Genomic DNA, 26,958 nt, shown 5'->3' on the forward strand with positions numbered 1-26,958 from the left:
CTTTTAAAGTATCAAACCGGCAGTTTTGTGTGTTTTATATCCCTTATCTACAAGTCACATAATAATTCACATTACTGCTGACCTTTTGGTGGAGCACACAGTAAATTGTTAGGTTGGCTTCCAACCCTCGGCAGCATTTTGTATCTGCTCATTTCACCGCAGCTTGCAGAAATGTGAAAGTTGCTCCAATGGCAATTCATCATAATGAATTTTGTATCGCTATTGCTTTATGATGTTTATGTGTTTGTATGGTCATGCAGTTGTGAGAAGGGAATGTTTTTGAGAACTCTGCATTCGAGAATGATTTGATATCTCCGTTTTAACAGCGCAGGTACATTTTTGAGCGGTTGAACTAAAAAATGTAAAGACGTCAGTAATGTGATACGTCTCTCACAGACAGAATGAAGTACAGCACCTGTGTTGCTCGACATTCACGCCGCTATCTAATTGGTTTCAGCCATATTGGCAAAATAACTCATCTGCTGCTCACTCAGCCAAGAAAAAATGTAAGCAGAGGAGCAAGAGGAATGAATAGTAGCCCCATTCATGTCCCCACACCCGATGTAAAATACATGGCTTGGATGCAGCACGAAGTCGACAGAGTGCAATTACATTTCGGGGGGTCCAGCCCCGCTCCTCGTGACAAAGTATCCCATTGCAGTGTCTCACTGAGTCCTGCACACCATACTGCAATGTTGACAGGAGACAAGCATGCAGCCTCATGCTCCAACAACAGCTGGCTTAATTTTCTTTTGTTTCCTCTGCAGTCTATCTGCATGAAAGCAACAACTCTGTTTGTCTCAGTCAATACATAAATAGACTATGCATGAATAAATAATGTGTATGATAATGTGATTTGGTGCCTGGAGAGACGAAAGCTGGGAGGAGAGTTTCAATGTCACATTGGTTCTGCTGCGCGCTTACCTATCTGGTCGCCTGTAAGTGTGCGTTTAGCCACATATTGAAGTTTTAGCACGAACCTTGACTTTGAAACAGATGGTCAGTGAGTGAATAGGCTTCAATTTCTTCTAATAGCTGATAAGAAGAGCAGGAATTAAAGCCACAGTGAGACAATATCTACTATATATACTTATTTCCTCAGATTAAGGCAGAAATATTGCCACAGCGTTCATTTCTGGCTTGGCTGGAGCTTAATCTAAAGGCATAAACAAACAGCAGGAGTGGGTGTTAATGACAACATTAATGAGAAACTACTCAGGAGACCAGCAGAGAGGTGAAGCACACTAAAGTTGCCAGGCCTATTACATTCCATCGGTGTCTATTTAATTAACAATTCTAATGTATTCGCCTCAGCATCCCAGGTCCAGTCCTCGTGGCAGATTTAAAAACAGCCAAACGGGCCGTGACTATTCTGTTCAGAAATGGAATGAATGCATATCAGGAATGGTCACTCTAAATTCTACCGTGCCAGGTACTGCATGTCACCTAAACATACTAAGGAATCTCATAAAACCAATCAGATTTGTGAATTGGAGGGCCTATATTACACAGTGCTCTTGATAAATGTAGCATATTTGGCAAATTATCAACTTTTATGGAAGCGTCTGCATCGTTAGCATGTAACTTTTTAGCCAAGTAGACTGCTCATTGTTGTTCATCCTTAAAAATGGCAACAGAGACTGAAAGGAAGAGTGCAAGGAAGCAGAATGTAGTAGTAAACAGTCCACACTATTTTTTTATAGTGCATGCTTTGAGGGTAATGTTTATAAATTACATTACATAATTTGTCTTATGTTAACGGCCTGAGAAAGGATCGATATTTACTCCATACCAGTGAGTAAAAAGATGCAGTTTACAGTACAGTAGCAATATACTGTTTTCTACACCACATAGACAAATTATAGACATTAGCAGCTTTACTCTCTTTGACCCGAAAATCCCAGTGGTCATAACTTATCATCGTTTTACTCAGAAGAGTTCCTGTTTCTAACTACAGACCAGCTCTAAATCTGAGCTGAACACAAACCATCTGTAGAGCAGTCAGGTTACAGTAACTGTGACACAAGCAAGTGTGTAAGTTTTCCCCAGAGTGAACAAGCGTTGAGCTGTTTAATTGGGGCAATGAGGCACACTGCTGAGTCAGCACCGCGTTAATGGAGAGTCTCGCAAAGTGGCTCCGAACAGCTGCCAGGATAGAGATTACAGATACACACAAAATAGCGTCACTTAGAAGACATTTAGTAGATAATATATTCAATGTGAACAAATACTGAACCCTACTGTATAACATGTTAAATCTGTGATTTTACGAGAGAAAGTTTCGGATCTCTCTTTTGCTATCTCTGACTGTGACCTTCTGCTATCTTCAACCTGTACCCTCCCCAGACCTGGTCTTAATAAACCTCATACTTTGATGAATGAACAGACCAGACCTCTATTTGTCAATTTTAATGTTACGCTATTAATCATTTCTTCAGAAGCTCCCAAACTGTGGGTCGTGATCTGAACGTGTTTACGAGTTGTTCCTGAATTTATGGCCAATTTTGCCAAAAGACGTGCAGCGAATAAACCAACACTTTTAGTTTTCCTGTATCTTTAATTGAATAGGGAGGACTGAGACTTTCTATGTCATTACGGCATCTGTCATTTTATTTCATAATTTCTGCTCGTAGATACATTTCATATCCTGTGTTCTCGGTATCGCCAAAGTCGGAAATATTAAAATCCTAGATACAGTATAGGAGCTTTAATGAAAGTGGAACCCAGACCAGTTGGAAACCGCTGCTCTATGTAAAGCGTACTGTTTTTAATTGAAGTTACATTTTGGTCTTTCCCTACATGTTTCTGCACTACAACTAATATTGTGAAATATGGCGATACATACTATCCAACTTGCAAAATTCTGGCAACTCGAGATTGGACACTTAAGATTGCACTTTGACTACTGAAGACCTTAAAAGCTTCCTCATTTCTGTGAAGGGACACCAGAACCGCCTCAGCACCACATTAGCAGAGACTGAGAGAACAACAGGCCAGTCTGGCAGTTTAAGGGTCATCGTGGGTGCCGGCGGGGTTTTGTCAAGACCTTGCATGCTTCATCTCAGGGAGCACCGAGTAATGTGCCAGCCTGCCAGGGCCGATGTTGGCAAGGATTCCAACAGACACCCAATTTCTCCCATCATGTCGCCTGACAGCCCCGCAAGAGAGGCCTTGGCACTTCCACTGAGCCTGATGAAAGCCAACTTAAAGACCAGAAAAGTTCTGCCTCTACATGCATGGGTTAAACACACTGTACAGTGATATGGACAGATGTTGGATAAAAGTTGGTCAGCTTGCTTTCAACAACCTTTGGTCCAGACTCGTAACACCAGTTGTGTTAGATGCTATGCTTCTTTCCCCATCACCCTTTATTGGTTGTATTTTTGTGCGCAGCACTAGAGACTCAGTTTGTTTGTTTACTTCCATTTCAATGGTGGTTAAATGTCTGGAAAGTGTCCAGGATATTCCACAGTTGCCTTATGCCGACTTGTGTGCTGTGCAATCTCCTCCCCAACTTTGGAACAGCAGCTACCGTAAAAACAAACAGCTAAAGCTATTTAATCATTACAATGATGTGTTATAATTGCTGTTTACGATGCTCTTCTGAAATTATGCTCACAGAGTTTTGGGTTTCACACCTGGTCGGTTTGCTTAACCGTACCCCTCCACAGCTTTAGACATCTAAGTGACAATAGTGTATTATATAGGCAGGTGTGTGCATATATGTGTCATAGTCCAAATACTCAGACCTCCTACTCAAATTTAGGATTTGTGCAAGTATCATCACACGGATCTTTTATTAAAGACGATGAAATTTATGCCTGAAAAGAGGTCGTTGTAAATGTATGTGCCAGAGCAATAGATGGGTTAGACATAAATAATGCATATTGTTAATTAAATGATAATTCTTCAACTGTCAAAGAGAGTTCCCTCTTGCTTCCTCTCCCATTCATCAGTTCCCCCTCCAGCATGCGTTACCGCTCACTAAAGTGTACAGTGCTCCTCCATTACCCTCTGCACTAATGGAAGTAAGTCACTTTCACCTCCAACAAGCTCCAGCAGAGCGTAGTGCTCCTGTGCCATTACGGCGTTGTTGTTCTTCATTGTTCTCAGACACACCCTCAGCTGCTCGTCTCACATCAGTATGCTGTGAACACGAGGCCCGCGAGTCATTATCTTAGACCCAGATCTAATTTTGCAGCATTTATACAGAGCAACCAAGCAGGCCGGGGCATTGGACTGAATAAACAACAAAGAGAGAGAGACATGGTGAGACATGGCAGGCTGCATGCTCACATACAAACGCACACGCCTACGTATGCACACAATGGCAGTAAGGAAGGCAAACGACGCACATAGCAGAATCCTACCACTACTCAGCCAACCATGCATTTTCAAACCTGGATAACCCCACAGACCCTTCTGCCAAATGTACTAAAAAAAACATAGCACATCCATCCTCTTTTCATGAGGAGACTTGCACTTATCTAAATACGCATTTCTCAGCTTTGTGTGCGTGTGTGTGTGCGTGTGTTCTCCGGGCGCTACGGCCTTATGGCAGCCATAAGTGTTCGCTCGCTAATCCACTGGCTGGAGAGATAGTCATCGAACATCTCATCAGGCCCGGCCAGCAAACACTTACAGCTGTCTCTCGCTCTCTCACTCTCATATTTTTCCCTCTCAACCCCTCCCTCTCCCTCCCTCTGTCTCTCTCTCTGATGTTTTCTCAAAAGGTTAAAACCCCTGTCTTCATAAGGTCACGATGGGTCAGAGTGCTACAACGTGAACCCAAAAGAAGGCAACTACATGTTACTGACGTGTTGCCGTAGAAATGAGTGCCTCCTCAATGTAACGGTGAAAACACTAACACTTGGCTCTGTTCTGCTGGTGTGTGTGTGTGGGTAAGATGTCACAGGCCTCAGATGCATGTTCAGTGTGATGTAATGGGGAGCAATCAGGCAGGAAGGGAGGAAGCCCTTCAGCAGTACAGATGATCACACATAAACCATCATCCCAACAGGCCAGTGACACACAGCCTCACATCTCTAATCTGTGCCCTCCGACAGCCAAAGCATCGGTTAATATGTCCTAATCTCTCCACATGTTATGTACTTAATTGCAAACACATACACAGTGACCCTGGGTCATGGTGCATGTCACAGGTCATGCCCCGATTCCTACGAATCTAATCCAGCAGTACTGAACTTGTTCTGACTTGTTGAATAGGAGCGGGTGTTTGCGGCAGCTACTTCAGACACAAAATACCACAGCAGCTGTGCTGCTTGGGGAGAACCTAACCTTCGTAATATAATATGAGCCCCGGTCATTTGTACTGATCCTTCAAATCGGTAGCAGAAGGCTCACTGCAATCGTTCAATCATGTTAAAGCATGACCTCTGACCCCCTGCACGCCACATTGTCCGATCTTGGCTGTAGGCCCTGATAGATGGAGGAGCCCAGAAGAACTAAACCTCAGTCACATTCTCTGCATGCTGCAGTGGTGAATTCAAAGATACCACTGAGCATGCTGCAGGAGTGGTTGTGGAGGAATCAATAGCTGTATCAAAAGCTAGACTAGCTGCAGGAGTTTAAAACAAAACAGAGGAGGATGGGTCTACTTTTTCTCCTCGAGATGAGACACATAAAGTCGATCACCACAACTTTCCGCATACACAGTCACACACGTACCTGTGAGGACCCTTGTGAGGACCCTTATTGACATAATGCAGTCTAGCCCCTAACCTTTACACAACTAAATGACTAACACCAACCATCACCCTGACCTAAACCTGAAAACCAGGTCTGAACCGTCCTTCGAAGTAGTGAGGACCGGCCAAAATGCTCTCACGATGCAGAAATATCCTCACTATGATGGTTTTTTTGTAACTGAATTTGGTCCTCGCAAAGATAGCAACACATGCACAAAGAAACAAACACACTACATACGGTATACACGACCAACCCTCTTCTATAGACAGGTGGGTCTTGCAATGTTATAAAGGTAGAACCTGAAAGTCCCTCAGATGCCTTCTCTCATCAGGGCCGGCACCACACACACACACACACACACACACACACACACACACACCACACACACATACACAGATTGCACTGCAGCTCATAAAGACAGCAGGATTTGAGAAGGCATGAATATTGCAATCGGCTGGTGGCTCGTGTTAATTTCTTGGCATGATGTAAGGTCCACAAAGGGATTAGGTAATGTTGTGTTATTACGGAAACCTTCATTATTAGTATTTACAAGTGCTATTCTGTAATAGTGTTGCATTTCATATTATATGTCTACGACAGACCACAGAGAGACAGCAATCATTTACTGCTGCGTGTTGCCCTACTTTTTCATACCTCGGTAGGGTTCTATCAGCTGTGCACAGCTCCTCCTACCAGTTATAGTCCACTATCATGCATTGACATTATGCTTCCATTGATTTCTCTGTGTGCTGACTCCACTAACAGGCGCAGGGGCTGAAAGTGAAACGTGGGATACTCTGTGTTGACCTATTTATCCACCCACTCCCATAAGTTGAGTCACGTCTCCTGTCGCGTCATTTCCAGCTTAGTCGCAACTTAACACATCGGGGCTTTTAAGTACACACACATTCTGATCTCCCTGTAATATTCATTTGAGATTTTAGTGAAGTGCCAGAGATGTAGAACCCATTTATTGCTGACTGTGTGAAGAACTATATTCTCATCCCTGCAGCTTCCCTGTCTCTCTGTTTTGCAGTCATGGGAATGAACCCCAAATACTTTCCTCTAGGAAATGCATCAGTGGCAGGGGAAATAAAGAGTGTGTTGCCGGACTAAATGAGCTTCATTAATGTTCACACGCAGCTCACTGCACTGCACATTTGACCTCGTTGCATAATATCCACATTTATTCTCGAGGCCAGACGAGAGATGTAATGGGGTTATTTTGAGGACAGGGACCCGGTTAATGGACAAGATCAGGGCTCTATTACAAATACTTGGATGAAAGATATGATAAACATCTTGACAGGAGTAAGTGAGGCCAAATGTTTTTCATCTAAATTAAAGGGACAGTTCACCACAAAATCAAGAGCATATTTTTTCGTCTTTCCAAGTATTTAGTCCTCTGGAACTATTTAGTTTCTACATGAAACTGCTCACAACAAGGTCTGTGGATGTTCTTGAGAAACTGGGTCATAATTTATTGGAAAGAGACATTCTTGTTGTTTTTTTATATTTTTTGGGGGCTTTGAGCACCACAAGCCGAATGCCATAAGCCCATTATATTTGAGATACGGCAGACATCTCTACAGCCGATACCTCCAAAACTCACACAAAAATAATATAGATTGATAAATAGCACTACAGGAAAGAGGACAAATATGTATTTCTGATTCTGGGGTGCACTGCCCCTTTAAGACCTTGCATACTTGCCATTTATAAAGCAAGACAGCATGTCAGCTACAGTTTTAGTTTCAAGAGTAGCATAGTTTCAGCTTTTTATCCTCCTCGCTAAGAAAGTGTCCATCAACTAAGACAACAATGTGTCCTAAGTTAGAAACTCTTAAAAAAGAAGCGAGCATGACCTCGTGCTCTGGTGCCAGTCTCAGAGCGTTCCTTTGTGTCTCCGTCGGTAAGCAGACAGTTTAAGCCAGCTGGTGTCGGAGATGATGCCTTTAATCTCGCTCCATCCCCTTCCTTGATGTGTCATACTGGAGAGGATATGTGGGACAACATCACTTCACTTACTGTATTCTGGGACTGAGACTGCTCTTGCTAGACGGAGTATAATTAGCATGGAGTTATTAATACAAACTTTCAGAGAGTCTGAGCTGTTTTATTTTGGCTGCAGCATACTTCCTTGATTTCTCTTTGATACCAGATGTCCCTCTTCACTGTGGCGAGAGCCCATCTCCTGTGTGTGTGTGTGTGTGTGTGTGTGTGTGTGTGTGTGTGTGTGTGTGTGTGCGCATGTGTTCTGGTTAGTTAGAGGAGGGATAACTTAAAAGAGAATAAAAGTGATTTGGTTGTTTATGGTCTCTCTGCAGCTTTCCCACCGTGATGGATATTGCCAAAGGGCTGCTTCCATCGAGACACCGTCTATGAGTCAAAAAATGTTACTGCTCAACCATCCATTTTTTGGCATGGGAGCATCTCTTGCACTTGATTTCCTCCTTCGGCTACCTCCTGTTGTGATGCTGGCAATGATGGATAGTGGATGTTGTTCTGATAACAGGCATTTAGAGATTCCTATTAGATTTGGCGGGCTGGCTGCCTGTGGGTGCGTGTGTTATGCATGTATGTATGTGTGCTAGTTGAATTATCTATACACAAGTGCATGTGTGCATACATCCTGCTGCATCATCTTATCTTCCAATCACTCTGCCTCAGCTCGCTGATGGAAAAGTAATGTGGCATTAGACACTGTGTGCTGTGGCGAACCAGAAAAAGGCAACATGTACTAAATGAAATTATCGTAAGCCAGGAATTTGCTGTCTTGATTATTGAATCGACCTCACAATGTTCTGTAAGACCCGCTGCTGTTTAAAGCATGTTTTTCTCCACACACAGCAATCAGTCACAGGGACTATCAGCCACCTTCCTCCGGCTTACGACAACATCGGCTATGATTCACCCACAATCCCTCAGGGGACCTGAGAACTGCAGGGTCATGAGATCGGTAGACACGTCCACACACGAGTGCACCCACGGCACGCACACACAGATATTATATTTCAATTTCCATTAGTGGCCCAAACAAAAGCGTGTAGCTTGCTGACATCATCTCATTGATGTTTCATAACCGATCCTGAGTGTTGGATAAACCTGCTTCTTTTTCATATTGCTGCTAAGAAGACAAGCCAGACTTTATTATTATCAGAGAGAATCAGCTTCAGGCTCTCAGGTTTTTTTTAGTAAAGTATTGTGAACCGTCCACATCTTTTTCTAAATTTTGATAGCAACAGGAAACAGGGAGCCTCTGTTGCCTGCAGCTTTACAGTCTTGTGTTGGGGGGGGGGGGGGGGGGGGGGGGCAAATCGCTGGTCTGGCATTAGTCATTCTGAGCAGGCTGCTGTCTGAACTCTGTCCATTTCACACACCGTTTGGTGCCTCTGACAGAGATTTCTCCATGTCATTACAGCCTCTCTCTCACACACGCACACACACACACACACACACACACACACACACACACACACACACACACACACACACACAGAGACAGAAAAAGGCACAGAAGCTATAGCATGTGAAAGCCCACAGCATGCTTCCCAGCTAAATGATGTACTTCACATGCAGTAGAATTAAGAAGCGACAGATAGTGGAGCCAGGCTTGAGTAAACATAGTCACTCGTGTACTTGCTGTGTTTTCTTCACCGATTTGTGTTAAAAGGTATATGAAGTACCTGCAATGAAGAGCTAATTTAATCTACTCCCAAACATCTACTGTATGTGAATTGTTAGTTTCTAATTAAAAGTACAGGTTGAAGAGAAACATATAAACAGTGACCTATTATAATCACAACAGCGGCAACTATTGGTCAAAATGTTATACGTACATAATGAAATAAGTGCATAAATATGTATGTTACATGAAGGAGGATTTGAAATGTCATTTTCTGAGATGATCATAAACCTCTTCTTCCACCATATCACACTTTCTGACCAGATTGCATACACACATCGAATGGAGGCACATTACTCAGCAGTGCACCTCCTCATCCATTTGTATCACTATGAAGCAGAGAGACACAATGTGTCTGGCAGATGCTCAGCTCCTGAAGCTGTTTCAGCTCTGTTTCAGTGCCATATTTAGCTTCTATTGATGTATGAAGTAGAATGCTGCTCCTTTCACTTGGGAAACTAAAATATCTCCATTGTTTTTATCCGTGAGAGAGAAAATATGGCAGCGCTGATCAGTTGACAAGGACTTTGAAGCCAGTTGTTATAAAAAAAAAGGTGAGAGGTTAAATGAAATATGGCAGGCACTGCGTTTTTTCTGCTCCTAATTAGTTTTGGTGATGTAAAGCGAGATTTTATGATGATTTAATGAGGAGCAGACTGCCACACAGCTACAAACACACACACACACACACACACACACACACACACAGATATCGTTCTATTAATACAGCAGTGGTGTTTAAAAATAGATGTGTCTTATGATGTTTTCACTGCCACTAAAAAAAAAACATTTACCCTGTTAATAAATATGGTAAAACTCTGTCTGACACTTGGATAAAAACACACGAGTTACAGGCTATAAAAAGATGTGACATGTAACTGTTCCTCGCTGATTTTTTAGCATCCATGGTGGGGTTGTGGCCACTTTCTCTACACCTTTTGTCCCCAAGGTGGAGATCATCCTGACATACATGCTGGGAGAATTAATGGGACTAATGTCCTCTATATTTTCAGTCTACCGACTCCTTGCTTTCATGTCTCGAACACAGCTCTCTGGTTCTTAAAGGGGTGGGATGGATCACACGACCGTTGCAGTCAGCCATGACTGTATTGTATCCCCCTCCTCTACTGGAACCTTGAGTTATGGTTTCTTGCTCTGTAGCATCCAACCCCCATTCCCAACGTCTCTCTCTCTCTCTCTCTCTCTCTCTCTCTCTCTTTCACACACACACCCTCTTACGTATGTGCAGTCTCCATGGTAACGCGTGGTATCACTATGGCATTGGTGGCCTAGCATGCGGCAAGCTGCTGCTGTTGTGGTGGATTTACTGTAACAGCACAAAGAGCAGAGAGCGAGCAGAGCGCTGCCAAAGGGCTGAACGGTTTGAGCAGCAGCTCATCAGAGATCATTCCTTTTTCATCTCGCTCTGTAACAAGAGGTTCAACTATAAACACTGCTATTGGAGATTCCAATGTTAAGATATGTATCTCCTTGGAGATTTAATATCTCAATACAATCAGTGGCGCAGTCTTAGTATTCAACTTTGCCCCCTATTACACAACGAGCAAGGTTAACCTCGCCATTTATTCAGTGTTTGCCCTTGGAGGCCACTTTTCTCTGTGAATTAAAACAATTCATTAAACGCAAGGTGTTATCATGATAGCCCGGGGTTATTAATAAGACGAGATAGCTTTAATCGTTTGGTTATATTTAATAACACAAAAGGTCAACACGGGGCTCAACCTTGGCAGCAGCAGAAGCTTTTACTTTGCACACTTTTACTTTGGAGCTCTGCCCTCTAGTGGCCGGAGATGGAAAGAGCAGCACGGTGCCGGGACCTTCTGGGTCTGTGTGAAGTCATGCGGTCCTTGCACGATTAGGTGTGTTTGCCGACTGAGAGGAGATGTTCGTTGGACTATGTTTGAACAGCTAACAGTGTGAGGAAGAGTAAACACTACCTCTGGGGCTTCGCTGTGACAGCACTTTCTGAAGAACACTTTTTCCACAGTCCTGGCTTTTAAACACATCCTTTTAAGTCTGACGTTTATCAAATCTAAATCTAGTCTTGGACTTTTAATAATTTTATACATTTGATTATATTGCAAAACACACTCTCTCACTGTGTGTATGCGTGTGAGAGAGTGCAGTACAGTGAAGGTGCCCCCGGGAGGCCACAGTAGACTGGCATTCTGAAGCACTACAGTAATTAATGTGGCCGTGGCGTATTGCTACACAAGCAACCAAATCACACAGCGCACAGGGGCAGTATCTGTGTGTGTGTGTGTGTGTGTGTGTTTGTGTGTGTGTGTGTGTGTGTGTGTGTGTGTGTGTGTGTGTGTGTGTGATGAATGTCCTTGCGTCTTTCTTGCCAGCCTTGTTAACAGTGACTACAGGTGTAGGTTACAGAGGTCACTTGTGTCTATATTTGTTGGAACAGACACGATTATTGCATTTGGATGAAACCAGAGGCGGGTACGTTATCTCTCATCTGATTTCTGAAAGCATAGTTCATGCATGAACTCGTCAGCTGCCAACTTCCACTTGTAAACTGAGCTCAGTTTAGATGTGTGGTAGACTTCAAATGAGGCAAATATAGCTATATCATCCACTTTTGTCTTGCAAAACTATTTAAGGGGGCTAAAGCTATATTTTCTTCAGAGACTACAGATGATACTGAAGAAGTTAGGATACAACACATGCGTATGATTTATACTATTTTTGTTTAAACACCTTGTCTATTTGAAACATCTCTCTCCTGTACTTATCTCACCAGTTCCACTTGTGCTATTGTGTGCTTTTTTTTTTGTATTATTCCTCCTCCATCATTGCTCGGCTGCTGCTAAGAACGGCACTAACAGCGAGACAGACATTATCAGGCCCGTACACATTTGCACTTTCTTTAGGATCATCTTCGGTGTTTGATTAGTGTCGCTGTTTGTACAATGCAGCCCGACTCTCGTCACCTATTTCTGTCCTCCTAACTGTCGGCGATAAACCCAGCCGTCCTCCTGTTGGGCCACACTGTCTGCTTGAGTGATGGCCCAGGTTTATCAGTAGTGCGACGACTGAAACCTGGGATCTGTGGTAGTGTTGCCATCTGTCTGTCTGTGTGTGTTCGTGGCAGAATTAAGAGGCATTGGATAGAACCAGGCAGGTATATTGTCTGCCGCATTGTAAACAGAAGCACCTTAATACTACCACAGGCCCCGAGGCTACGGACATTGCTCATGCCCTCCTCTTCCTTCATAATATGCTACAGCAATACTAATTCAGAACCCTCCGTCAATGGACAGCGACAAATAGTGCCCTCTTAATTTGTAAACAGAATATGAATGAACGCATCAATGTAAGACAATATGCCAACAATAAGTCAAGACAAAGCTAGGTTAGAGAAGGCCAAAATCATATTATTCCTTTCAGTTTTGGTGAAAGGTGTTTCCTGAATTGTCTTCTTTTGTTTGGTTACAAAATATTGGATCTTTTGCAGTGCAGGTTTGCCAATATTGAGCAGCGTAATCGGTATGTGAGAGAGGAGGATAACAGTGCTGATCGTGCAGCTGTCAAGATGTCGCTGTTTTAGTGACTTTGTTTTTGTACTAATAACTGACTTAGATTTCAGACTTTTGTGTAATAGAGGAGTGAGAGGACACAACTTTAGCATGCTTTGCCATTCTTATAAATAATAGGCTGCACCATCGAGTCAGTTTATATTGACTGGACGGAATTTTAAGCATCATCAATGAAATGAATGGTAAATAAGCAAATCATTACGTGGTAGTCTTTTAACATAAACCTAGATTATATTAAACTAGTCGATATGAATCGCCCGACCTCATCACATTCTTCTGGTCGGGACTGAGTGCGCTGATCATCGTGGCCACGCACGGGAAACTTCTGACTTCCCTATAGCCCGATATTCTCTAAATAAATATTTGTGACTCATATTTCTAAAACAATCTTCCCATTTTGTCCAAATAAGAACGTCTTGAGACATCTAAGTTACAGTCACAGTGTCAAAGTAGAGTGTTAGCTCGTCGACAATATCAATATTTTGCCTTTGATTTGATCTGATCTGATGTGTTTTTTATAAATTTCACATAATTAAAATCTCTTATGTGCAACACTTACATAATTCCCTACATATTGTAGCATGTGCGTTTAATGCTAGTATTAAAGGGGAACTTCCGCCATTTTTATATTTCATACATGTTGTTTCTAAGATCTAAGACCGTTCAAAATATTAGTAAAATTAAACAACTCTATCTCCCAAATCCAAAAACTAGAGTACAAAAATTCTATAAAACCCAGTTCAACATTGAAACAACTTTGGTGACCATCTTTTCTCACACTGTGTGTTAAGCTTGACTCCCTCTATGCCATTAGTGAGAACATCAACGTCAGTAAACTGGAAAACAAATATTTGTATCTCTACAGTATTCCTTGTGTTATTTAAGCCAAAGTCAATATATTGGTATTGATCCATGAACTCTGTATATTCTAGTTTCAGTACGCAGTCACAAAAATAGCTTTCTTCCACATGTCATCAATCTCTGAATTAAATATCATTTTTCTTTGCAGTGGGGACTTCATTGATTAGGTATTTGTAGCTGTAAATATATAGTACTCTCTGAAAGTGCCTGATTCCACACTACATTCTGTGTTTGCTGCTCGGTAGTAATCTGAAGGGCAGAGGAAGAGACTGTGGTTATGCATCTAGTCATTTAGAGACAAAGCCTAGAGCTGCTCTATGGATAGTGGTGGATTTTACGTGAGAACATTTTCTGATTCACTATTAGCGCAACAATAAATTAAACACAGTTACAGTGATGTCGGTCAAAGATCAAAGAGAAACACGCTAATTTAATGTCAATAGATCAACATCAAAAAGTGTGATTAAATCATTGATTTGTCTAAAAAGTTGTGTGAATCTGCTGCTCTCGATAGCCTGTCCACTTGCTCCCTCTAGTGTTCAAAGTTAAGCATTGTCACTTGAGTGCACTAACCCTCACAAGTACCTACTGTAAGCTCGTTGTTTAGTAGTCCATCATTACATACACTGACTGCAGCAATACTGTCATAAAGAAGATACTCTACATTTAATAACATGCTTTAATTTGATTAATACGACATTGAGCTGCACAAGCAAGCCAAGAGACCACACTCCATGCGTTGTATTGACAGTAATATATGCTCAGATGCGGATAAATAGCATGCCATATTTGGTCAATTTCAGGAAAAAAAAAGGCAGAAGAAGAAAGATTTGTCTTTGTATAAACACATTACCTAATGCATGTTGTCTCAGTTGATTGTACATCGATATGTTCCTCGGTCCAAAGTGGACCGGCCTGTATAACCAGTTTAGTCAACGCATTATCGGATCATTTTACAGCATTTTTCTGTAATATGAGAGCGAAGTCTTCCCTTCCCCAAGAAGGAAGTACAAGCTCAGCCTGCATTTTCGATCACTTTTCTTCAGCCCGCGCAGCGATATACAGTAAACACACGCCCGTGTTTTGCCGGATCAACAAGACCTCCAAATGAATGTTTAATGAGCATTTTAGAAAAGTCATAATGGCATGTCGCTAATGTCCTGTAATGATCTTCCTGTTGATGGCCACGCCTCGATGCTGTTGTCTCCCACTACGCCTCTGACAGTTGTCTGACAGTGGTTTGAACTTTGCTGAATGTAGACTATACTCGCCTTCACTTCACCACCCAAAAGGACTGCAAGTATCCCATCCATCGCTTCGGCTTCACTGTAGACAAGCATGACTTTCCCGTTGAGAAAAGCTGTTTCAGGTAGGCTGCTGTTTTCTCTTTGAATGCACGCTGAACTTGTTTTTACTTCATATTTATAGTGTGTGTTTTTAAGAAAAGGCTTCCAAAGTGGTCACAAGTAAAAATGTAGTTGATGTTTTTTTTATTTTTTATTCTATTGATACAGTAGTGATTTTCTTGGAGCTGCTCAGTTAACCGCCTTGGAGCTGTCCGTGGTGCTGAAGTGGCTTTAGTTTGAACTCTCTATCTCTTCCCTGTTTTGCTCTGGAGTTTTGACGCGGTTTGGTTAGAGCCTTTATGTCTATTCTTGTTTGAGCTTTATATTTTATTTGTTTAGTTTTAAAGAGTTCTTTCCTATATTTACTTCTATTTCGCGAGGATTTCAGACTAAGCCACGCCTCATATTTAATCAACGCAAAAGTACATCATCTTGAGGTGTGTTGCTGCAGTTTATTGTTAATCAGGAGAAATAAATAAAGCGTCGACGACAGTTTGGCTTGACGACTGTAGATGGCACCATTGGCTAGGCTGTTAGCTGGGCTCAGTCCAGGACTGAGGCAAAGCATGAGAGATGAGGCCGGCAGTCATTGGTGGAGATGACACAGACATCAGTGCCGGGACATGACTTTTGCTGTGGAGTTTAAAACAGCACTAAAAGACCACTCGCTCTGTTGCCTTTTTTCATTATGTAAATTCATAATTTGTCAGTAGCGGGCCATTAACAATGCAGCCTATAGGCGTCTTAAAGGTGGAATAGCTTTGGGTATTAAGATTTTGCAGTGAAATAATTATTATGAGTTATATGTGAATGTATGATGCCGTATAGCTGTGATCCACCGGCTAGAGGCTGTTTCTGTTATTTCATCCCACTACATCCCTGTCTGATGATGGCTACACGCTGTTTCATCCCTCGCAGTTATCTGCACGCTAAAGCGGGCAATTGAATAAGTGTAATAACATTTTTAAATCATATTTGACGGCTGGACGTTTCACCCTCACACAAGTTAGACACATGGGATTCATCTTTTTGAAATTCGTAACCGCCAAACCGACCGAGCTGCACCAGTAGTTCTTTACGTTTTCCATGATTATCTGTCCACTCTCGTCTGATAAAATATAGAAAATAATAAAATATCGGAGGTGATCCCTCCTCTCTCTCTCTCTCTTTCTCTCTCGTCCTTCTCCTGTTTGCCAACTCCACGCCCCCACATCGACGCCCCTTTCTCTTGATATGCACCATGAATTATCCCCATATGACGGCCTGTATGGAGTAGTTCTCCTCTGTGCACAGCAATTGAGTTTTGGCTCACTAGTTAGACTCCCTGCGCTCTCCCTCCTCCCCACCGGTGGGATGCTCTGAGCGGAGTCTTTGCGCTTTGCGCTGTGCTCGGATATACTGCACCCAGAATCATGCGCCCGCTGCCGCCGCCGTTGCCTTACGTCAACCCGCTTCAACAAAAGAGAGAGAACAAAATAAATGGAATCTCTTTAGAGATTAGTTCACATCCTCTGCGTTGCCTTTCAAAAATTCGGTTCTAAGTGCCTCTGTGGCAGGCGGCAGCCTCAGTGAGGGATTAGAGAAAGAGAGGAGAGAGCACTGCAAACACTCCTGCTGTCTGCAAACAGGTGTTTCCATCCTTTGGCTGCGCGCTGAGGTTCATTCACGACCACCTGCCTATCCGAGCACCATGTGCGCGGCCATGTAGTTTAGGAGGGATGATGGGAACCCGCTCACGGAGACCGGGGTTGTGCGTTTTTGTTGAGGTGCAGATAAAATGATAAGAGTTGGAGAAACATGCGACGTGCTGGGGGGGGGGGGGGGGGGGGGGAGTATTCGTGCAGCTTGACAGTGGAGCGTGTGGGTTTTATTTGTTGTTAAGTTTGACTTATTTTTCTCCCTCGGAGACTGAATAACGCCCAAATTCGCGAAAAAAAGAGAAAGATTTATTGGGACATTATCTAACTGGCTTCACCGCACCACTGGGACTATTTTACCGGCTACTCGTCAGAGTCCACTTAGCAAACACTTTTGTTATTTGACGAATAACTGCAGATTGTTACTACTGCGTCTTGGACGTGTACCGTTCGGAATCCAGTTTTTTTTCTGGGTGATCATTTTCACGCTTCTGCTGAAGTTGTCTCCAGCGCGCCGCCACACTGGCCATGGCTGCAGCGATCGCCAGCTCCCTCATACGGCAGAAAAGGCAGGCGAGGGAGCGGGAGAAGTCGAATGCCTGCCGCTGCGTCAGCAGCCCCACTAAAGCAAAAGGGACCTGTGAAAAACCCAACCGACTGAACGTTTTCTCCCGGGTCAAACTCTTCGGCTCCAAGAAGAGGCGAAGGAGACGACCAGGTCTGTTGTGCAAATTTCATCGGGATCAATAAGTCTTCCATCTATTGTAGGATGCCGTAATAGTTCAAAAATTACTCTTTGACGACAGAGAATACTGAGTAGCTACTGCTCCATTTCTATGCAAATTTCATAAGATGAATCACTCTGTCAGGGGTTGGTGGGAGAATCCCTTGTGAAGTTTGTCCACAGAGAAGTCCCTTTTGGCATCTCAGCCTGCTGAGGGACATATTAAACAGTTACGTCATCCTTCACTGTCCACTTATTCAGGCCGCACTGGACAAAATACACAAAAGTGCTTATTAAGTGGATTTTGGAAAATCACTGAAGACTTCACTGTCACTTACTGGTCACTGTTCACTCTTGAAATTACACTGGATGATCAGTTCACCAGGTGATTAACTTATTCTGTATTATGAGTCTCTAAAATGCATTACTATTACTACATGGCAGCCTCGGGTAGACTACTTAAATATATAGAGACACAAGTTTCCCAAGAGATTTGAAGAAGTAGGTCTTAACTTTCATTTTGAATTTTAAGCAGACCTCACACTCAGCTCAAAAGTTATATTTCCCCAGATGTTGGTCAAGTTCTTTGCCACAGATATGTATCCAACTGAAAACAAATGCTGAGCAGATAATGAGCAATATGTGATACCTGATTGTCAGAGTTGAAATGATGGGCATTATGAGTTTATATATAAATATTACATGTGAGCCAAGATGCTCTTTAAGCACTCTGACTGCAGTGGTGTCAGAGGTGTTGTCTTTGTAGCCTAAAGCATCCCCTCCCTGACAAATCCAGTGCAGATGTGACCACAGCTGCATATCTGACCTGATCACATCAGGCACAAAGATCACCTATTGTCACTTGTGTCACTTTCTTTATGTGTGGACATTACGACGACGAAAGGGCGAAGATTCAAATCGGTTTTCTCCCAAACTTTATTCAATCCCATTCATTTCCAACTGTTGTAACTCTGTATACGATGCATCTGGAAGTAAGGGTGCAGAACTATCCTGAAGCCTTTGCACCCCGCTCACTTCCAATTTCCATTTCTATCCTGTGGAGGAAGCAATGAGTACCAAGAAGAAGGCGTTGTCCGTGTGTGACTTACGCCGTATAGTTTGCTGCATTGTCTGGTAATGCAGTGTGCACATCGTCAGGGACCTCCTGTTTACAGCACATGCTAACATATGTACATGTTTTACTGTAAAGTGAAGGTGTTCTACTGAAAAGTACAAAGTTTTACAATACTTCTGGTGTATTAATTAATAAACCTTCTCTGAAGCAAAAGTAACCCTATAAGGCAAGATATGGTGGCATTGGAAGGTGAGTTAGATGAAAGGAGAGATGAAAGGTGTGGTAGACCACAGTAAAGGACACTCCACCAGGGACAGTAACCAGGCCATGGAGAGCACTTAGTGCTTATCAGACTTACACTGATGTATCACAGGCAGGCTGCCCGGCCACTTCAAAAGTAAATGATCTGCCACTTCAAACGTCTTTTAGACTTACTGTGGGTCGTTGTCTATGCCGCTATTGTCTAATTTGGCCTTTGCTCATTTGATTGGTAAAGCTATAACTATTCTCATTGAATAATTCTATTTTGTCCTTGTTTTAAATCTAACGCAGTAACAGAGATAAAAAAAAAACTATAATACAGCTCCTTTTTTTCTATGTCAAAAATATAACACATGTTGAGCACTATATATCACAAGCTGTATAATTTGCAAGTAAATGTTAATGGTCTTCAAATCCTAGTCAAAGATTTTATTGAATTGATTACAATTTAGATATTTGTTTTAACTGTATACATCCTAAACAAGTTATTATGATTTTCAAAAAACAAAGGGAGATTTTTTCAAATATTTTCTCTCTAAAATTCTACTTTATCGGACAGTTCACATGCAGCGAGTGACGGGAAGCCTCGGGGGGAAAACAGGGGGTGACATACAAGAAATGTCCTCAGCCATCTTAGACCACTGACTCACCACATGCTCCGCCTCCAAAGCCATTTTTAAATGTGATATTATTCGCTCTTGTCCATCTGTGGTCCTAAATCTCTGTGGAGCCCTTTTAGTCACCTCTGGTCAGCTGCAGAGAAAAGACAGAAAGAGTTTTAATGGACTGTAGACGCAGCAGCATTAAAACTGTAGGTCTTACCATGCTGCCAATTAAATACTATTATCAATCAATGCGTCGATCTTACAGCTCACTAAAGCGTAGATGTTATATTTAATTGTTTCAATTCATCAGATGTCTTGTTATGTTGTTTACCCCCTGTATAATGAAAAGTGGAACGGCCCGTGTAAAGTGGCTACAGGATCAGTGGGAACAAAAGGCCAGATTGTAATAGTTGAATCAGATTCTTCTGACATGTTTTTGGTGACGATCATGCTTGCTTGCTCGATTGACGAGTGCATTAGCCTATCACAGTCATCGTAATTGCTACATTTTGTCCCACCTCCTCTCCTCTCAACCTTACTATCCTTTGACTAAACTGGATTTTGTGGCTTTCCGAAACGGCGGCAAGCCGTGACCCAAAACCTGAAGCTTGAAAATGTCCTTTTAGAAGGCTCCGAGTGACATCTCATTGCTACATTCTTCTTTTTTTTTTCTTCCTACAGTCCGTGTTTTATTCTCGTGTCTATCTGTCTCTGTGTCCCCTCTGCTTCCACAGAGCCCCAGCTAAAGGGGATCGTGACTAAGCTGTACAGTCGACAAGGTTTCCACCTGCAGCTGCAGGCGGATGGAACCATTGATGGAACGAAGGAGGAGGACAATGGCTACAGTAAGTTTCACTCCAATATTTTGTGTGTATCATGCATCCAACGTCATGCTATGATGTTGGCCGGGTGGAACCTTTCACCTTGCTACCGTCATTTCATTGTACCACAGACAGGATGCATTATAGACTGTACCATTTAACAGAGTATCAACATTATGGCAACTTGAGAGAGACAGAGCAGCTTTGCTTTTCTTAGAATTACAAATGCTCAATACTGCATCCGAATTGCAGAATTTCACTGTTCAAAACTGAGCTTGTTTTGATTTTCACTCCTGCGGATAAAAAAATATTTCATAACACAGAGAAAACTTTTTTTCTTTGCCACTGCAGTAGTGAGTGGTGGTTAATCTTATCTAATCAAAGTCACGGCAACCTTAAAACTGATGATGGTTGTCCTTTTACTCCTCTGTTGTAAGAGCCAGTTATGTCTTATATACTCCGTGTTGATGCGTCGCTATCACCGCCATGACACCCACCAGCTCTTTGTTTTCCTATGGACAAATTAGAGAGGAGATCAATGGAAGAGCCACTTGTCTGGTGACGATACAGCAGAAATAGACCACCTTATAATTAGGTATTTCAGTGAACACTACACGCTTTTGAAGATAATAAAAGTACAGCAGTTAGTGACCTGATGTGAAATCCCCTCTCCCCCCCCCCCCCATACCCAGAGAAAGATGGCACACTGAAATACCTTTGATGTGATACTCGCTGTGTAATCCTGACACTAAGCGGATGTAAACACTTCTGGAGCCTCTGAATTAATACCTCTATATTCAATTATACTCCCCCGGTGGAGATGGCGTGTGTATCTTACTGTACATATAAATAGCAGCTCTGTGATCGGGGGATGTTGCCGAACAAAATAAAGTTAAAGTACTACACAGAGAACATGGTGTAAGTACACACACACACACACACACACACACACACACACACACACACACAATACTATCCTTCACCATCATGTCTGCAAGGGCTCACTTTTCTGTTGACTTACATAATAACTGTCCCGCATTTGGCAAAGAAAATTAAAGAGTGCTGCTGAAGTGGCGAAGGAGGAAAAGTGAAGCTCTTTGCACCGCTCCAAAAATAGCGTTGTTAGGCGCTGGGTGCGCTTGTCTCCATGGTGACGGAGAGCACAGTCCTCTTGGAGCTACTGGTGTCTTGTGATGGTGGGAGAGGACCTACACACACACACACACACACACACACACACACAAAACATGGATTTGATCTTTGCTACAGTTGCTTGCTGAGAAGTCTTGGCCGTTTGGATCTGACAATGAAGAAGTTTCATAAGTCTCATGAATCCCAGGGATTTATCTCCCATTTCAAACTGGTTCACCCATTTTCTTGTGTTGCATCACAACTGAGCAAACCCACTGGGTGAAGAAAAAAACAGAAGAGCATTACTGTAAGGCAACTGTGAATCCTTTTTGTTCTTCGAAAGAAAGAGGTTACTGTTCAATGTTCAAAAGTCAGCCCATTCTCAGTCGTGTCCATGATGTCTTGCTTTCAATCCTCATCTTTGTAAGTAGAAAATAATGTTTGGATTTGAAAGATTGTTAAAATGTGCAGTTTAAAAAAATGTACTGTCAGCCAAATTTGAGACAATGCCTTTAATTGCTCATGGATTTCCTATACCCTGACCTAACAGTGAACAGACGTGTGTGTTCTTACTTTAATCCTTACTAATGTGAAACTAACTTGAACCCTTTTAAACTTCCTGAACATGCAGGTTAATTAGCGCTTCACCTGGCAAAGAGCTGCTAGAAGTATCAGAACTGGTAGAATAGAAACCCGCACACTTAAAATCTATGCAGAGAACACCTTATTTTTAGCTTTTGTGCTTAAGGACCTTCATCGGAGCATACACGAGCTTCCTGAACAAACAATAGTCAATAATAATAAGTCAATAGTAATAAAAACAGTGCCATCCTGTATGCATCAGCACAAATGCTTTTGATGCTAAATGTAAGTCTAGATATAGTCAATATTGACCTAATTTAGCCTTACATTTGTCCTTAAGTAACCCTATTGAGCCCAGCCAGAGAGCCTCTTCAGTGTGCTCAGGTGTTGGAGGTGACACAGGTTCTACAACACATTGCTTTCTATCTGTGGTTCTGTCATATCTCGCCCGCTCTAATTGCCGGCAGGCTGCTCCCAGAATGAGTAACCGATAGGATAAATGATTAAAATGTGACTAGTCCATTGTCATGACTTCTAGGCACGTAGAGAGCCTGCAGGCAATCATGAAAGCTGTCCCTCAGGCGTCCTCACCCTACTTATTCCACGCGGCTCTCGGCACTGAAATGTCTGTGAGTGGGCGGCGGCCCCGTCATCCTCTTCAGTGTGTTTCTAGGAGCCAGGAAGTAATTGAGTTTCCCCTCTTGAAAATCTCCATCAGTCCACCGGCTGGTAATCCTTCTGAAATGAAGCAGACTGCAGATGTGTTATGTGTGCATCGTGGTGAAAGTGCGAAGGAGGGGGGGGGGGACTCAGTGAGTGGAAATGGTTCCATTATAAAGACAAAAAGTGCTCAGGTAGCAAGAGGTTTCAGGGTTGCAACACTTTATACCATCCATTGTAGCTCCATGTACGGCAAAGCCAAGATGGTTTGGTCTGAATAATGGTTGTGGAGAACGTTGAAACCTGTAACCATGAATTTCTGCCAAGAAATTGTTCAGCCTCCGCACTGCAGTAGTGAAGGACGCTCCAAAAAGTAGCAAAAGTTGGAAGGACATTTGTCAAAATGAAAGAAAACTACCAAACCCAGAAGTGTTGAATGCTCTCCCACTCTTTCCAATTATTTGTGTAGTAACTGCTGGTGTGAACTAGTTCAGTAATTATGTACATACACTAATTACAGTTTATGTTAGCGTTTAGAGAGGATGCTGTTCTTCTTCCACCCATAATTACAAAATCTATAGTCATAGTTTCGCCGTCTTTGGTTTACAGTCAGTAATCAGCAGATCTATCATTGGTAAGCTTTAATAAATGCACAAGATTACTGTAAAGTGCATGTTAAACACTGCAGGTATTGAGGTTGTATAATACAAGTCCTATTTGTTTGAGATATACTTTTTACCGGCAGCATCTGCCAAAGCAGGCGCCACCCAAAAAACATAGACACACCGATCTGTCACGGAGAGCGGTGCTTCTTTCCTCAGACATCTTTTGATTGCTGTAACGAGATACAGCGAGATGTCATATGTGTTTGAAAAATGGAGCAATTTAAGTGTGAGCTGTTAGTTAACAAGGTAACTCAACCGTACCGTACCTGAGGATGTATTTGAGGATATAAGATGCACAGAGAAAGGAGAAGTCATTTTTAGGAGGAATGGACAGGAGTCCTGATTATATAATCATTACATGAAAACAAGAACAACAAGACAACTCTTGTTATGGAGCGTGATGTTACAGGCTGGACTAAAGCATGATACTGTATGCTTGTGACCGCTGTTTCAGACTAATTGCTTCCGATCACCATCCAATATATCCATCATCCCTAAAGTGCTGGCAAATGGACTCGCGGGATCTTTATCTAAGAGCCTGACGTACTTTCGTTGTTACTGTTGATATGCTCTGACTGTTAAATACATTCAAACAGGTCATTGGTGACAAGGAGAAGAGACAAGAGAGTGAGTTGAGGATATAACATTTGAAGAAACAAAAAAGAAAGATAGAGAGGGAGAAGTAGAGAGAAGGGGAAGGTAGAGAACCACAAAACGAGTGCTTCTGGGACTTCAACGCCTTTTCACTGAACCAGGAGTACGCTGGCAATGCCTGTTTACTCTACCAAGTAAATACATTACACATTCCCGTGGCTGTTGTTTACAATGAAAGCCCAGAGAGAGGGATGTGTGCAGTGTTAAAGCGATAAGGGCAGATGAAATAGCCCATCAACAAGCCTCTATAGTGCACTTCGCTGGAAGGAGTCTGCAGATAGGGATCCACTAAGTGGTTGACAAGAAGACCTATAGCGAAGGCACGCTCTGACTCACAGATCAACGGGCGTGAGAATGAAGTTTACTTTCAACCTCTCGCATGTCTTGACCACCGAGTTCCTATCCTAACGTGACGATGTCCAGTCTTAACAATCAAATAGGGAACTTGAGGTCAATATTATGATTCTCCTGTTGACATTATTTACTGGATTTGGTAGATAAAAGGTAATAAAAAAGAAAATAAATCCAACAGCAGATCCCTGTTTGGCAGTATGTCCAACAATTGTCAGAACAAAAGGCAAGAAGAAGCACAACCACAGACTATCAGGAGGATGTACTGTACATGTGCTTTCCTCTACTCAGCCCGTGGGATCCCTGGCAGCTTCTTATGAAACACACACACACACACACACACACACACACACACACACTTGTGTACAGTGCTGGCTGACATTAATTAGGTAGAAGTGTACCTCACTGACCAGCTGGGCTGCCGCTGGCTCTCAGCTCTCAGCCTCCCGACTCGAGCTCAGCACGCTGGTCACGGACAGGTCTACATATACAGTATATATGTGTGTGTGTGTGTGTGTGTGTGTGATCATGAAGCCAATGTACAGATTATGTTTTCTCCCTCTTTTTCCTCATAATGCCGCATCGCAACTGGCCCATAGCGAGAGCAGCATTGTCAGATAACAGCGGTCATCCTCATAGCACAGAATAACATTTGGCCACAGTTTGTTTTCACCTTGTTTTTGCATCTCAAAGAATTCTCCAAATTGTGTTTGCAATACTTAAACTTCCCACAGCCTGAGCTGCTTTGTCACTTCAACAATGGCTCTGTTTTTGTCTCTTGTTTCTAATTCCGTTCATTTGTTTTTTGAAACACGCCGGGGAGAGAGCGGCCGAGTCCCTGAGCTTGTGTCGTACCTCTATTTGTGGTTTTGGTTTTGACAGTTCGCGCCTTGGGCTTGCTCTGAAATGTGGATTTGAACATTTGTCCACTTTCTGGCTTGTGATTTTAATACAGAAATATCAGCAGTATTCATGCTGCCTCTATCAAGTGGAACTCTGTGTCTGGCTCACTGAATAAGTCAAGTACTGAATGTGCTATAAATCTCAAGTATAACAGAATCATGAGAATTTATGGAGGCTGCATACCATCTTTTTTTTTATTATTCATTACTTTATTATCTAAAAAATGGTATTAAGTGTATTAATGGAGATGAAATTACAAGTTGTGTTTAATTGTCTCTGTTGTCTCTTTCCAGCCATCTTCAACCTTATTCCAGTGGGGCTGCGAGTGGTGGCCATCCAGGGGGTGCAAACCAAACTCTACCTGGCTATGAACAGTGAGGGCTACCTCTACACATCAGTAAGTGTCTCACTTCATGTGTGTGCGAGTGCTTGTGTGAATGTGTGTGACTCTATCATAGTCACTCACACTGTGTCGACTCAAGGCACGCCATCCTAACTCTAATTTTATGATATAATTCGGTGTCAATAAAAAGCTGAAGGCTAGTGTAAGCAGGTGGAGCAGCGACATATCTGATCGTGGCAGCTGGCTCTTCATCTTCGATTAAATGTGCGAGCTTATTAATAATTCAAGTTGCAGAACGAACAATGTTCCAGTTCCTGTTCGTCTTTTTCCCCAAACGCCACTGTCACATTGTGTGGCAGGTGTCACTGGGGAAGATGTGCACCCAGAGGGCGTGCAGACACACACACACACACACACACACACACACATTCACTGTTAACAAACAATCCTCTAAATCAAATTAGTAGAGATTGTTCTGTGTGGTAAAGGTCTAAGTAGACAGGCACAATGGGGATTGATGAAAACAAGCTGAGAAAAAGCAAAGAAAACCTAATGATCTTGTAGCTTTTTATTTTGCAGCTGCTGCTGGCAAATGATCTATTAGACAGTAATGTGATGAAGGAAGAAGGAAAACAGGCCTTCTGGCTCCTTCTCTCTCTCTCTATCCCACCCGGATTTCACTCCTCTCATACACACAAACACACAAATGAGCTCTCACCAAGCATTAGTTCAGTTAAATGCACTTGCGTCAAGGAATTGCAGATGGTTATACAAATAGACTCTGCTCTTTGAGGGCGCTCTCAAGGAATCCAAGAAGCAACAATACCACTGCTGAAAGGACCAACACCCTAAACAGCAATCACATGTATGAGCATTAGATCCCAGCATTGAGGAGATTGATGTATTGGGGTCAGCTACAACAGTGAGCAGCATTGCTGAATATACATGAATGAATATAATTACCGTACTGCTGACTTCGTACTCATCGTCACACACACTCTCCCTCTCTGCACCGGACACCCGCTAACGTTACTCAGGGCTTGCAATAGCACCCCTGCAGGCACTAATGTTGTCGGTTAATGATTGGTTAACAAGGGTTGGCTCAGCAAAAAAAGTAGCATCCCTCGCCATAGAGATGTACCGTCCTCTCCTAATCTATGTAGAAGCAGCAGTAGAAGTAAAGGCAGGCGTTTACTGCTCTTGTTTTGTCCGGATCCTATTTTTTGTTGTTGTTTATATGGTTTTATTTAAATTGAGAATAAGTAGTTTATATCTTATCGTTGCTATGCAAATTAGATCCAATTATAATGTGCATCCCTTTAGATGTTATGGAGAACATTCACCCATTCAGTGCTTCAGAGAGCTGCTACAACGCT

At 42.5% G+C, this 26,958-nt stretch overlaps 1 protein-coding gene across 4 annotated transcripts in view; it reads left to right on the top strand.

Annotated features, from left to right (window-relative positions):
• The window catches only part of fgf13a (fibroblast growth factor 13a), a gene marked incomplete at its 5' end in the record, with an annotated part of 80,378 nt that overhangs the window by 40,890 nt on the left and 12,530 nt on the right, over positions 1-26,958 (top strand). For 3 of the 4 annotated variants that reach the window (XM_079167900.1, XM_079167901.1, XM_079167903.1), the window contains 2 exons: positions 20,207-20,317; positions 25,533-25,636. In XM_079167900.1, coding sequence (XP_079024026.1) covers positions 20,207-20,317; positions 25,533-25,636 — 215 coding nt within the window. Of the gene's footprint in view, positions 1-17,335; positions 17,526-20,206; positions 20,318-25,532; positions 25,637-26,958 lie in introns of those variants that run through there. The other variant, XM_079167902.1, reaches the window with a different exon arrangement.

This window comes from Pholis gunnellus, assembly GCF_910591455.1.
Source record: "Pholis gunnellus genome assembly, chromosome: 10".
NCBI classification, from domain to species: domain Eukaryota; kingdom Metazoa; phylum Chordata; class Actinopteri; order Perciformes; family Pholidae; genus Pholis; species Pholis gunnellus.